At 35.4% G+C, this 13,620-nt stretch overlaps 1 protein-coding gene across 4 annotated transcripts in view; it reads right to left on the bottom strand.

Annotated features, from left to right (window-relative positions):
• Window positions 1-10,909, bottom strand: part of LOC142344093 (uncharacterized) — a 120,590-nt gene extending 109,681 nt beyond the window's left edge. For all 4 annotated transcript variants that reach the window (XM_075395582.1, XM_075395598.1, XM_075395590.1 and 1 more), the window contains exons 1-3: window positions 10,638-10,909; window positions 10,451-10,564; window positions 2,323-2,498 (exon numbers count right to left, since the gene is read on the bottom strand). In XM_075395582.1, the coding sequence (XP_075251697.1) occupies window positions 2,323-2,498; window positions 10,451-10,564; window positions 10,638-10,866 (519 nt within the window). In that variant the 5' untranslated portion in view covers window positions 10,867-10,909. The remainder of the gene's footprint in view (window positions 1-2,322; window positions 2,499-10,450; window positions 10,565-10,637) is intronic.
• Between the last annotated feature and the right edge of the window lie 2,711 nt (window positions 10,910-13,620).

The raw sequence follows: 13,620 nt of genomic DNA, 5'->3' as shown, positions 1-13,620 counted from the left end.
CCAAAAAATTCGTCTTTTCATTGAAGGCTGATCTGTTATATTTTGATTAAAAATCTGTATAAGTTAATGCTGCCTCCATTAGCTGATCTCAAATAACCTTCACTTAGAGTGACACACCCATTTGACCTTATCTCTTTGAAATAAAGTAAATAAAAGTCAATTTCAAAGTGAGGAAGTCATTTTTGAGAGTGAGGTAGGTCAAGTGTGACCAAAAATTTAATCACGCAAATGAACAAAAAAACTCGCTCCACTAAGAGCGAAAAATGACGTCACACATGTGATTCAGTTGAAATTGCATGAACGAATGAAAAAAAGTGGCTGTGACGTCATATGGTCGTAACAAAAATCATGACGACGAAATAAAAAAACATAGAAGGACAAGTCCTGACGTACACTTCAAAGAATTTTCATTGACTTAACAAACAACTAGACCTAGAACGGAGAATGAGTGAATTGGGAAAACCATTTCTAAAAAAAATCAGATGAAAAAAAAAACAAAAAAACAGAAAATCAATGTCAAAAGGCTCCTAGGGAGAACAAAGAACCAATAGTGAGATATTAAGTTTTGATTCTAACAAAAAACTAGGTCCAGAATGAGCTGTGAATGGATTGGGAAAACTATTTAGAAAATCCGATCCAAAAAATCGAAAAACAGTAAAAATCAGTGAAATTGCCGCATGTGAACAAAAAACCACTGTGAATGGATTGGGAAAACTATTTAGAAAAAAATCCGATCCAAAAAATCGAAAAAACAGTAAAAATCAGAGTGAAATTGCCGCATGTGAACAAAAAACTACTACCGAGAAACCGAATTTTTGTTCAAACACCATTTTCTCACTCTACTTTAAAATTAGAGCGAAAAAAAATCACGCCGCAAAACCACTCGCTTTTTCGCTCCATTTCCTGTTTCGGCTTGACCGAAATCACCACTCCAATTTGACTTCAAAAATCATGAAAATGTGTGAACAGATCTTAAAAAAACATAGCCGGATGAATTCCGGAAACGACTCGAAGTGAAAATCCAGCTACTCATCAAAGAAAACGTGCCTTCACTAAATTATGATTATCTTTAAACAAAACCATGAAACAAAAAAGTAAAAACAATAAAATCAAATCTGTTAAATATGATAAAAAATCTGATCAAATTTTGTCATGAATTGAGATCCCGAAAAAACTATCAATGCCAAAATAACTTCATCAAAACAACTAGTACTTACAAAAACCACTTATGTGAATTTTGAAAAAAATACTTTAGGCTAAATTATGAAAAAAAAGCTCCTAAAAACAACTTTCACTGAAAAACTGGAAATTACTAAATTTTTAAATATTTCAAAAGCATATAAATCCAAAGTCCCAAAATTCCCTTCAGTCAATAGGGTATCCCGATGCTCGCAAAACAATAGGCAAGTGATAATAGGTTAAGAAATTTGTCTAAAAACAGAAAAAAAAACGAAAAACTGCAAAAAAAATTAAGAAAATTAGTTCCAATTTTCGGCATTTTTCGTCATATTTCTCAACAAAAAATGCTTCATATCCACAAAACTGTAACCTCGTCTTAACTAAAAATTTCTCAAGTAACAGGGGCATCTTCAATACCCATTTGAGACAGTAAAACAAAACAATAGTAAAAAAAACGCAAAAATTATCCTGAAAATCAGCAAAATACATTAAAAACCTCCGAATTATCATAAAATTCATATGAATTTCCAAAAGACTTCAAACAACTACCGAAACCAGCCTAAAACTAAAACAAAATCATAACCAAACCTCTTAACCAAAATAAATGAAAAAAAACTGCTTCAAAATGCCGCACGTGAAAAAAATTTCGCTCGCTTAGAGAAAAATTTTTTCACACATCAATTTCTCGCTCTCTCAAAAACAGCGGTAAGAACAAAAATCACTCTCTTTTCGCTCCGCTCTTCACTTTTATTCAGCAGCAAAATCACTCCAAATTTTTTCACGCGTTTCATTTCCCGTTCAAAAATCACTCCAATAAAATTGATTTAAAAAAGGACTTCTCCAATACTCCTCTTCGAGTCGTAAAAAGACAGCGGCCCAATACAATTCAAATTTTTTGAATTGTAAAAAAACCAAGAGAAGGGCAATAATAGCCCCAGCTATCGCTGTGCGGCTATTAATAATTGATACGAACTTCGTTCGAGAGCAATTAAAAATTAGCTTTGACTCCAAAACGCTATTTTCCGACCGGGAGCTCTTTCTAATGTCAACAATTTCAAAAAACTATTACAACTACTACAAAGACTACCAATAAACTGCAATCAGCTTATTATAGGTCAACTGCAAACAATGCCGCCAACTCACCTCATAGAAGGATGAACTGATTGACTTCAAGTCACTCTCACTCTGAATAGATGAATAAGCGTAAGAATCACTGCACGGTTCACCAGATTTCAACTGCACCATAAACACGTTCAAGTCTGAGGTCACAATCAACACACTCGAGGCATCGTTATCCGTCGCCAAATGAAGAATCTCAACTAGAACACACCACCTCCGAATTAATTAGACTTGGTGGAATTCTATAACGATAGACTCCATTCAGCGCAAAAATACCCGTCTAACTTGGGGCGAATTGCTATCAAACGAGCGGTTGCTTTTGTCAAATTTAAAATTAACTCAATCACATACTCGAAGAAGCCCCATTGTTCTTAGCGGCCACATACAATAATGGTCATTTTGCTCTGATTACATTGCCGGGCCAAGCTTTATGTAATCAAGAGAGCGAAAGCAGTCAGGGTCGATAAAGTTTTCACTCGCCAAATAGCCCGTAAGAAATTACCATTTGAAAAACTTCATCCCATAGCATTCAAAAACCCCATAGCATCAAAATGAAGACCCTCGAAGCATTTTTCATTACCATTTATACATGAATAGGCTCATCATTCTCTACGTATGTAAAGAACAATGTGTTCGGCACTCCTCACATCAATTTAGTAGTAGACCTAGGTCGAATTTGAATACTTCAGAATTGCTACGAGATTTAAATCGTACAAAGAACACTTTTGAATTGTTGGCCTCAGTGCGTTTAGTACAAATTCTGGCCTCAGCTACAAAAAATAACTAATCACCCCCTAGGCACTCAAACAGGGCGCTCATGGAAATAACGTGTCTATTCACGGCACGGCCACAACTCAGGAATTGCATCAGAAGGCTCCTTGACAAGTTAGTATTATACTAGGATCATGTAGAACAAGTTACTTAATATACTAGACGAGAAACAACACATGGTCAATTTAAGTAAAATAAGTCAACAACTAAGAGCTTATGGCATCAACACTCGAGTCTTGACATTTACACACTTGATTTTTCAATATTTTTCTTCTTCACTATGGCTATAAACTTTATGGCACTGTTTATATTCACTATTCGTTTTCTGTTTCTTATTATCAGTTTTTACGTCCATTGCGTTGGCAGGCACTCGTCTCCAACCAATTTCCTCCTTTAGTTGCTCCCATCTAGTTTGACACCGACCTGCTCTGGGCAAATCTTAGTGCAAAGTCGTTAATGTGTGCAGTCAGCCTTGTGCAGGGCACAAAAACAAATGATGCCAAGAACCGATAGACACAGAACGAGGTCAGCGTGAGAACTAGTGGATTTTCCCGTTAGGTCTCCTCGGTTCACCAGTCCGAAAGAGAAAACGTGCTCCGAGGAGCAGACAGAAGCATCAGGACAACCACGTATCGACACGCAAGTAGTCATATGACCATGGTATTATGAGAGGGCGCGGTAGGCAAACTGTCACATCACTGTGTAATGTGCCAAGCAGCGGTCAGCACGGCATGTCACTGTCACGTGAATTGACGACAGTCCAAAATTTTAATGGGGAGTAGAAGCAGATGAATAAAAGACACATAAAAGCATAAGGTGAGAAGTCAGTGTCTTATATGCGTTTCGCGTTTAGGATCAATTCCGTTGGTGCCCCTGACACAATTTTACTGCGCGCATGTTTACCAGGAACGGAATTTTGAGAATACTCAATATAATCTTTACAGAAGGTACAAAGGATAAAACAGCATATAAGCAAAGCAACATGCAATCTTAAACAAATTATCTGCATATAGCAATTTTATTGAAAATGTGCACTTTCTTGAGATTTCACATTCAAAATTACGTAATTTTAAGGAAGTTTTTAACAGATGTGTAGTTGATTGGGGGGTACTAATGTCATTAAAATCATTGACAAAAGAAATAATCCGATTAAATCAGGTAGCTTCAGTGCTAGCCTTGGTTTTTGGGATCCGCAACCAGATACTGCTTTTTCATACTCCATAACGATCTGCAGTTCTTCTTGACAGTGCAATAATTATCAAAATGAAAACTGCTGTTACCTCTGTCAATAGTCGCAAAAAACTTCAGACCAAAACTCAGTTTATAATCGATAGGAATTGCATCAGCATGTCAAAATATGTACCTAACATGTAAACATGATCTTTTCCCGAAACACCAAGCATTTCATGTTAAAGTTCTTAAGTAATCGGAGCTGCGTAGGATTGATATGCCAAGCAGGAGAGCCGTACAGTATAATGAAACACGCCGAATACAGATATTTGATTTTACTAGTGCACGGAACATTTTTTAGGAAAATGAAATTCTGCCTAGGCTTGTTCAATTTTCAGCCTAGGTGAAAGTCCAATTTGAGACTGCTATTAATTTGAATTCCAAGATACCAGGTTGACTTAATAAACTGCAGCTTTTCATTATTAAAGACATCCAGTGCTCTGTTTTGAAAAAATACATTTCGACGGATTGAAATTCAAGCTGTGACGTTTGACAACGAAAAGAGCAAATCAGACCAAGAAGAGAGCAAATCGAGATCCTTCTGACGGTCAGCAATGAAATCAGTTGTAGAACATAACAGCTTAGTATCATCTGCAAACCATGTACAAATTTTTGGAAATGAGTAAAAAATAAACATATTGTCAAAATAAACAAGAAACTAAGGTGGCCAGAGTACACTTCCTTGCAGGACACCACTTGGGATACAAACACTATCAGATAAATGTCGATCTAGGCAAACCCACTGTGCCCCGCATTGTAAATAAGATTTCATTAAATTAATGAAGTCAACGACTGAGTCTAATCCGAATATGGATAACTTACCCATGAGAGTAGATTGATTCAACGTATCGGATGCTTTACTGAAGGAGAGACATAGCATAGCTATATTGATTCAAAATAGTCAGATTGAAAACATATCAAACATAGCCGGCAGATTGCCGGAATAGCTGCGAAAGAATAGACCTGCGTGCCATATAATAGAGATAGAAACAGATAAAGATCTAAATTGAAAAAAAATTGCCGTAGCTCAAAAAACTAGGTAAAAAACATTCACCGATAAATTAATAAAGCTTGTTAAAATTCATTCCGCAGAAGCCTCTTATTAGGGACCTTTACTGCACAAATGAGTTCCTTTGACCTTAAACAAATTCAATTTAAACTTAAGTTTTAAAGTGCAAAAGTCAATTTTATTGAGTGAGGTAAGTCACGTATGATCAAAATCTAATCACGCAAATAACCTAAAAACTTTTGCTAAAGCGAATGGGAAATGACGTCCCGCGCGCAAATGCCGTTAGTGAGAGGAAGAAGTCATTCAGAAAATTTGACTTTTTCAGCTTTGCTGTGTGAACAAATGTAAAATGAAAAAAGAACGTCAGACGACGAAACAAAAAAACATAGCTGGACAAGTCCTGACGTACAATTCAAAGAAATTTCATTGACTAAACACAAAACTAGACCTAGAACGGACTATGAATGGATTGGGAAAACCATTTAGAAAATCCGATCCAAAAAATTGAAAAAACAGTAAAAACCAAAGTGAAATTGCCGCATGTGAACAAAAAACCACTAGCGAGAAAGCAAATTTTTGTTCAAACACCGTTTTCTCACTCTACTTTGAATTTAGAGCGAACCTCCTGTTTCGGCGTGACCAAACACATTACTCCAATTTGACATCAAAATAATAAAAATGTGCGAAGTGATCTTAAGGTTCAAATAAAAAAATATGCCTAAATTGAACAATCAATGGATTGGGAAAACCATTTAGAAAAAAAATCCGATCCAAAAAATTGAAAAACAAACATTAAAAATCAAAGCGAAATTCCTGCTTGTGAACAAAAAATCACTAGCAAGAAAGCGAACTTTTGTTCAAACACCGTTTTCTCAATCTACTTTAATTTTAGAGCAAAAAAAATTAACGCCTCAAAACCACTCGCTGTTTCGCTCCACTTCCTGTTTCGGCGTGACCAAAATCACTACTCCAATTTGACTTCCAAAATCATGAAAATGTGTGAACAGATCTTAAAAAAAAACATAGCCGGAAGAATTCCGGAAACGACTCGAAGTGAAAATCCATTTAAACGCCATCCAACTACTCATCAAACAAAACGTGCCTTCTCTTATTTATGATTATCTTGAAACAAAGTCATGAAACAAAAAAGTAAAAACAATAAAATCAAATCTTAAAATATGATAAAAAATCTGATCAAATTTTGTTATAAATTGAGATCCCGAAAAAACTATCTCTGCCAAAATAATTTCATCAAAACAACTAGTACTTACAAAAACCACTTATGTGAATTTTGAAAAAATATTTTAGGCTAAAATTATGAAAAAAAAGCTCTTAAAAACAACTTTCAATGAAAAACTGGAAAAAGTTACTAAATTTTTTAACATTTCAAAAACACATAAATCCAAAGACAAATTCCCTTCAGCCAAAAGGTTATCCAGATGCTCGCAAAACGATAGGCAAGTCAAAATAGGCAAAGAAACTTAGCTAAAAACAGGGAAAAAAAAACGAAATACTGCAAAAAATTTAAAAAATAGTTCCAATTTTCGCCATTTTTGTCATATTTCTCAACAAAAAAATAATTCTTACCCACAGAACTGTAACCAATTATAATCATAAAAGTGCTTAAGTAGAAGGGGTTTTTTTAATACAAATTTGAGCCAGTAAAACAAAATAATCGTCAAAAAAACGCAAAAATTAGCCCGAAAATCAGCAAAATACATTAAAAACCTCCGAATTATCAAAAAATTCATATTAATTTCCAGAAACCTTCAAACCACTGCCGAAACCAGCCTAAAATTAAAACAAAATCATAACCAAACCTCTTAACCAAAATAAATGGAAAAAAACTGCTTTAAATTGCCGCACGTGAACAAAAAAATTTCGCTCGCTTACAGAATTTTTTTCACACCTATTTCTCACTCTCTAGAAAACAGCGGTATGAACAAAAACCACTCTTTTTTCGCTCCGCTCTTCACTTTTGTTCAGCGCCAAAATCACTCCAAATTTTTTCACGCATTTCATTTCCCGCTTCAAAAGTCACTCCAATAAAATTGATTAAAAAAAAGGACTTCTCCAATACTCCTCTTCGAGTCGTAAAAAGACAGCGCCCCAATACAATTCAAATTCTTTGAATTGTAAAAAACCAAGAGCACCGCAATATAGCTTCGCTCAGCTCACAGCTTCGCAGCTATAATAATTATAACCATTTGAATAATCAGAAGAGCTGATGTCGGGCTGCTTCTAATCCCAACCATCCGATTGAGAAATGAAGGCTAAATCAAAGACATTACCTCTTAAGCGTCAAATTCTAAGTCATTTCTAAGTCAGGAGAGCGTCATTAGCTAAAAAGTCTAATAAAAATTGTTCATAAGATCGAATGCTCTATAAGTTTCACAATCAGAAGAGCTTCCCAAAAACGACAAACTGCATATTTCCAAAAATTACGCGTCGTAAAAAATGGGAGCCATTTAAATGGAAGGTTATTTTTCTGTTACCCCAAAGATCGATTTTCAAAATTTCGAGCTTCTTAGTGGTCATTTTAATAAGGCAGCATTTTAAAACTACAAAGTCGTTTATTTTATTGAGGCGGCTAATAGTAGTAGTAGTAATATAGAATTCGGGTATGTTTCCCGGGGCTTCAATGTGTGCCCCTGTGTCAGTCCAGTTTCAGTTATCAAGTTTTTTCCAATTGTTACAATTGTCACATCTGCAAATTCTACGCCAAGAGCATTTGTTTGTTAGGCTGAATTGCGTTGTGAAAAAGTGCCAGTATGCTTTGGTGATAGTGTGTTTGTTTAAGATGCCTCCAAATTTTTGAATACTTCTATTTACAACGTTATACAGTTGTTTCGTTCGGTGGAAGAAGTTTTCATCGGATTTGACTAGTCGGTTATTTTCAATTTTCAATTCACCTCTACAGTGTTGCCTTGTCCTCTCGTCTTCAAGTGTTTTAAATTTTGTCGGAATGTCAAATTCATTAAGTCTAATAGCTAGGAAGAGAAGAAGATCGTGCAGTTCAACATAGTGACAAAGTGGGAGGAGTTTTAGGCTAATGAGACGTTCTTTGTAACTTTGAAGTTAAATTCCTAGAATCCATTTAGTGGCCATGATCTGCACTTTTTTTTTCAATTTTGTACATGTTGGTGCGGTTTGGCAACCATGCTTGTGAGCAGTACGTCAGTATTGGAACAATATAACCAGTATAGCAGTTCATTTTGATTGACGTTGAGCTGATGGCTGACATATTTCGTTTTATTTAGAAAAAAGCACTAGTCGCTTTTTGCACTCTGTGGTTGCCTTGCCATGAGAGATTTGATGCAATTATTAAACCAAGGACTTTTTGGGATTCAGTTTGTTTTATTTCCTGGCTACACATATAAAACTCCCAAAGTCATCATTACAAAATTCAGAACTAATAAAAAAAGGAACTGCTCATCGCTAATTGTAAACCTCCTAATACGGCGTATGGCAGCCCACAAAATAGCCGACTTTCCAACAAAATTGTCAACCCATGTTTCTATAAGACCCATTATATTAGCTTCCATTTTTATAAGTAAATCGGTAAAGTCAACCATCTGTCTAATGAGATCAGGCTCTGTAAATTGAATTACAAAATTCTGACACGAAAAGAGCTTTTTGCGCATAACTTCAATTTAATTTCCGTTCAATCACTCTGCCACTTCAGATAATAATGCTCTTCTCAGTGAATTTTTTTCTCCAGACTATGATTTTCGTTCACAGTTGATAATGCGCTTCCTTTTCTGACTTCGTTAGATCATGGTCTACAAAAAAGTAGAGTGAACCTTAAAAAAATTCAGGGCTTTGGAATGTCCGACAAACTCTTTCCATTACAAGAGGTATTTGAATTTAACTAAAAGTAGTTGCCGACCATCTTCGCCTTTTCTGGTTTCGAACTTATCAGCGCATTCAATCAACTGTAATTTCCTTAGCAACGCTCAGAAATAAATCATCACCATCTTTGTGACAACTTGAAGCAACCGATAATCAGGTTAAGCTTTTTGTTGTCCAGTTGAATTTGCCCATGTCCGATTTCGCGGGCTATACAAGACCCAACCTTGTTCTCCTTTGTTACGTTATCTACCAGAACACTCGCATAACTCTCGCGTTTGCTTTGCAGTCACGTATAATCCTTAAAGAAATGGCTGATTGCAATCACAGTTACTTGACCTCCTCATTACTGTATCGCTCTTCTTTGTCAAAACATTCACTTGTTGTTTGTGCTCAGGTATGCACACTGAATAGTTCAAGCCAACGCATAAACTAAATTACCACTTACTACTGTGACTGGTAACTTGTGACGAGATGGAGATGAAACGTCTACAACTAAGTTTACTACTGTAATCGATTTCTTAGTTAAATTTTCAGTTGTAGTCTATCGCCAGAAATTAAAAAATTGTCCACGTTTATTCTGAAACTATGTTGTTCGTTTTGGAATAGGCAAAATGAATCCAGATCGCGAAGCATAAACCAGATCACTAAAATACCTCCGTACACAGGGGCTACCCACAAATAAAATCTGCTTCGTCGATGAAATAAACTATTTAATAAGTTTATCGCAACAATTAGGCTTTGATCACAACAAATCTTTGATACCCTAAACTCAAGTGCTATATTTTTCCAAAATGGTTTACTATGTGATGGCACGTGCTATATAACTAGGGGAGAGGAGTGCTTAACGTACTGCCGGCGGGGGGGGGGGGACAAACGGAAACAAGCCCGATTTTGTGATGAGCCGGCATTAGTCAGATTGTAGATAAAGGCCCTTTCAGGATCATCGAGCCCATTTAGTACAATTTTTAGGGACTCAAATGCACAAACAGATCTTCTAGTAGGTCAAAAAAAAACAATTCAGCAACGTCATACTATGCTGTTGTTATTGGATCGACCTGTGTTGGACCCTCCTGAGATTTACATACTTTTCTCAAAAATCAATCCGTAAAACTTTGGGTAATATACCCGCAACATTTATGACGGATAGTTGCTTGACTGCTAAATTGAGTTAACCGATTACTAAAGCACGCACTCATTGATATATTTACCCAATTAAAATAATTAATTTAGTTGCCTAACAATTTCTTTCATATCTCGGGGCTTGAGGATGGGGCACTCTGCAAAACTCACCTTGCTGGTTTCCAGCGATTGGAGGAAAAGGGGCGTTAGAACACCAAAACTTCTCATACAAGAAATCAAACGTAAATATTGTCCCACTTGCCAAAATCCCCACAAATTTCAAGCCTAAAACAACAGCATTTTTAATGGATAAAATTCAAACGTACAATTCTTTTAAATGTACAAGGTAACCATTCACCTGACTGTGTGCCTCGGGTTAAAACCATAGAATCAACCAAGGTTGCTATTGAATGCGATGCCTTGTGTACAAACTTTCCTGATGTTGTAGCGATGTAATGAACGCATCGCTTCTCGTCTGGATTTGTATTTCGAAGAATTAGATAATCCGCAGTACACAGCTGAAGGTCTTTCCAACCTGTATTTTTCTTCAGATTGTGAGAAGAAATCAAGTCGAGACACAGCTTCATTTTGAACAACTACTTAGGACATTATGAAGCACAGCAATACATCCAATCTTAAAAAACATAAAATTTAAAACAACGATAAATAGCCGACGAATTGCTCTCAAACGACAATTATGCACACTATTAACCAACATATGACTATCTTCATTTTAGATGCCTAAATAAGCCGCGTCCAGCCATGTATCACAGGCCATGCCCATATCCTATTGGCCAAATGAACTAAATCAGAACGCAGAGAAAGCAAAGTATATCAAATTTGATCCAAGCTGTAGATTTAAAACCAAAGATGACAATAAAACTTTACAAAAAAAGCAAATACAAGAACCTTGGCATAACAATTGATAAATCTCAGTTTGAATCTCGAGTCAAAAACATTCTACAGAGCATGGCTGTAGGAATTAAAACCATAAATTAAAACTAAACTTGCAACCGTAGAATCACTTATCATGGAAAAGGAGTCGAATGTGAAAAATGCCAGAATTGGTTCCATGCAAAATGCCTAAATAATGATTATCAACATTACGCCAAAATGAAGGTGTGTTATTGCTCTTATTGCCAGAAAATTTAACATAACGGACCAACGTCGGGCGAATTTCTCTCAAACAACCGGTGAGCGGTTGGCATCGCCAGTAGCTAGTCAGTTTAGTGAGGCTAGCCATAGCTTAATTGAAGTGGCGCGATGTGATGGTAAGAGATGATGGCATCACGCCCTATTACAGCAGCTGAAGTGCGGCATCAACAAACAGTTAAAGAGAGGGAGGGAGAGATAGTCTGCGAGAGATGAAACGTGATAGCGAAAGAGAAAAAGAAAAAACCCAACCAGCAGAAATGGAGAATGCCATTTCGCCATGATGAGATTCGACTCCAGTTTTCTAGTCTTGCTAGTAACTGAAAGTACAAATTTCAAAAGTAAAAATTCCACATTTCGCAGTGGAACAAAATGTTCAAAACAATTTTTGACTCAAGAGTTCTGTCTTGTAACCCATCAGCGAGACTTAAAAAATTTAGTGGGCCAGTAATGATCGTAATTACCCCTGCAGTAGCGAGGTAACATCAGCCTGCAATTGAAGTGAAATTTTTTTTTAAAAAAACGTGCAAAATGACAACCATCTTGACGAGAAAATTACGAACAGGCTTACCGTCCCTGAATTCTAAATTAAAAAGGAATCTTAAATCTCATGTGGTCTAAAAACTCAATCGTTTTGGATGCAATTCCAGCTATGTTGGCCGAAATTGTCTTTTGATTTTTGAACATGAGAATTTTTGAGCATTAAAATTTGATTCGAAAAGGGGGCAAAATGTTGCAGAATGGTGTAGGGCTCTGACAACCTTTGATTATAAAAAACAGATCAGTGCCAAGATAGCAAAAAACTTCAGACCACAGAAACTGTACACCTTAATAGACGTAAACCAAAGCTGAATATGGGGACGAATAAAAGGGCCCTGATGTAAAAGTGAATTATAATGTTCATAGAACATGTTCTGGTCAAAAATTTGTTTGTAGGAGCCTGAGTGCAACGTTATGTCAATGAAAAATTGGAGGAGAAAAACTCATTTTAACAAATTCAGTGTTCGTTGCACATTTAAACAATCTTTAAAATGAAAACCTATTGGAATTTTTGAAAAAATTTGGTAATGTAAAAGGATATCATGACAGGTTACTGTATATGAGCATATCTGTGAATATTTTTAGTTGAGATATTAATAAATAACAACAATGCCATTTATTGCAAAAACATTCGATTAATTTAAGAGTTTTTAACCAACACTTAAGTCCTGTTAGCTGTAAATATACAAGAGCTATAAAAATTCAATTCTCACCGTAAGCTTTGGCAATCTTTGCAACACGTTTATGCTATCTTATTTTGATTTCTAAGCTTTGTTAAATATTAACTTCGTAAAAGTTCCAGAGCTTTGAGAATCAAAGTTCAAGCGCTCTGTGAATCAACAATTATGTTTCAAGCATTAGGCACCCAATTGACATACACTCAAATTTTTATTTTTACGACTACGTCACCAATCAATAGCTAGCGTTTACATATAAATTGAAGCTTCAAATGCAAATCATCACATACCCACCGAAACAAAGAAAATCATTTTCTAAGATCATAGATCGGCAGAGCTTAGGAATCTGTTATCTTCCTTTTTAAGTTTTAAATTTAGACTTTGTTTGTTCAATGCCGTTTGACTAATAAAAAACTGCTTGTATGTTTTTTAAATTTAGTCAATTTGAAGCCTTTTTTTCATTTTCTAATCAAATATAAACTGTAAAACCTCTTCAAAACAACTAAAATTGGCTCCAATGCTACACCACTTTTGTTAAAGGCGGTCCTCTCTATGTGCACTACAAAACTCTTCTTGTATTTTTGAAATAGTTTGAAAAATTTTTAATTGCTTAAACATTAGCAGATCTCAAAACAACAAATTCTGAACCCGCTGCCAATTGTCGTCAGCCCATATTTCTCTTTATCATCTTTTTAAAAATGCGAAGAAAGGTTTTAAAACTGGAAAAAAAACCTCTCATTAATAAAACTTTTTACTAATAAGTGCAGAGAAGAGGGAATTTTCATTTAAAAATTAGATTGATTTTAAAAAACCAACGGTTTCCAACCTTGCGTCAATCGTCACGTTTACTCTTTGTCTATCAAAACCTTTAAAACGAGTGAAAAAAACAACAATTTTTTTTATATTAATTTACATTGAAATCACAATTATAACATTTTATTTATGTTTAAGACATCAAAAAAACTTTTAATC

The sequence above is a fragment of the Convolutriloba macropyga genome, chromosome 1, assembly GCF_964194025.1.
Source record: "Convolutriloba macropyga chromosome 1, txConMacr16.3, whole genome shotgun sequence".
Taxonomy (NCBI): Eukaryota; Metazoa; Xenacoelomorpha; order Acoela; family Convolutidae; genus Convolutriloba; species Convolutriloba macropyga.
The sequence above is the reverse complement of the archived record's forward strand: the minus strand, read 5'-3'. Positions and strand labels throughout refer to the sequence as shown.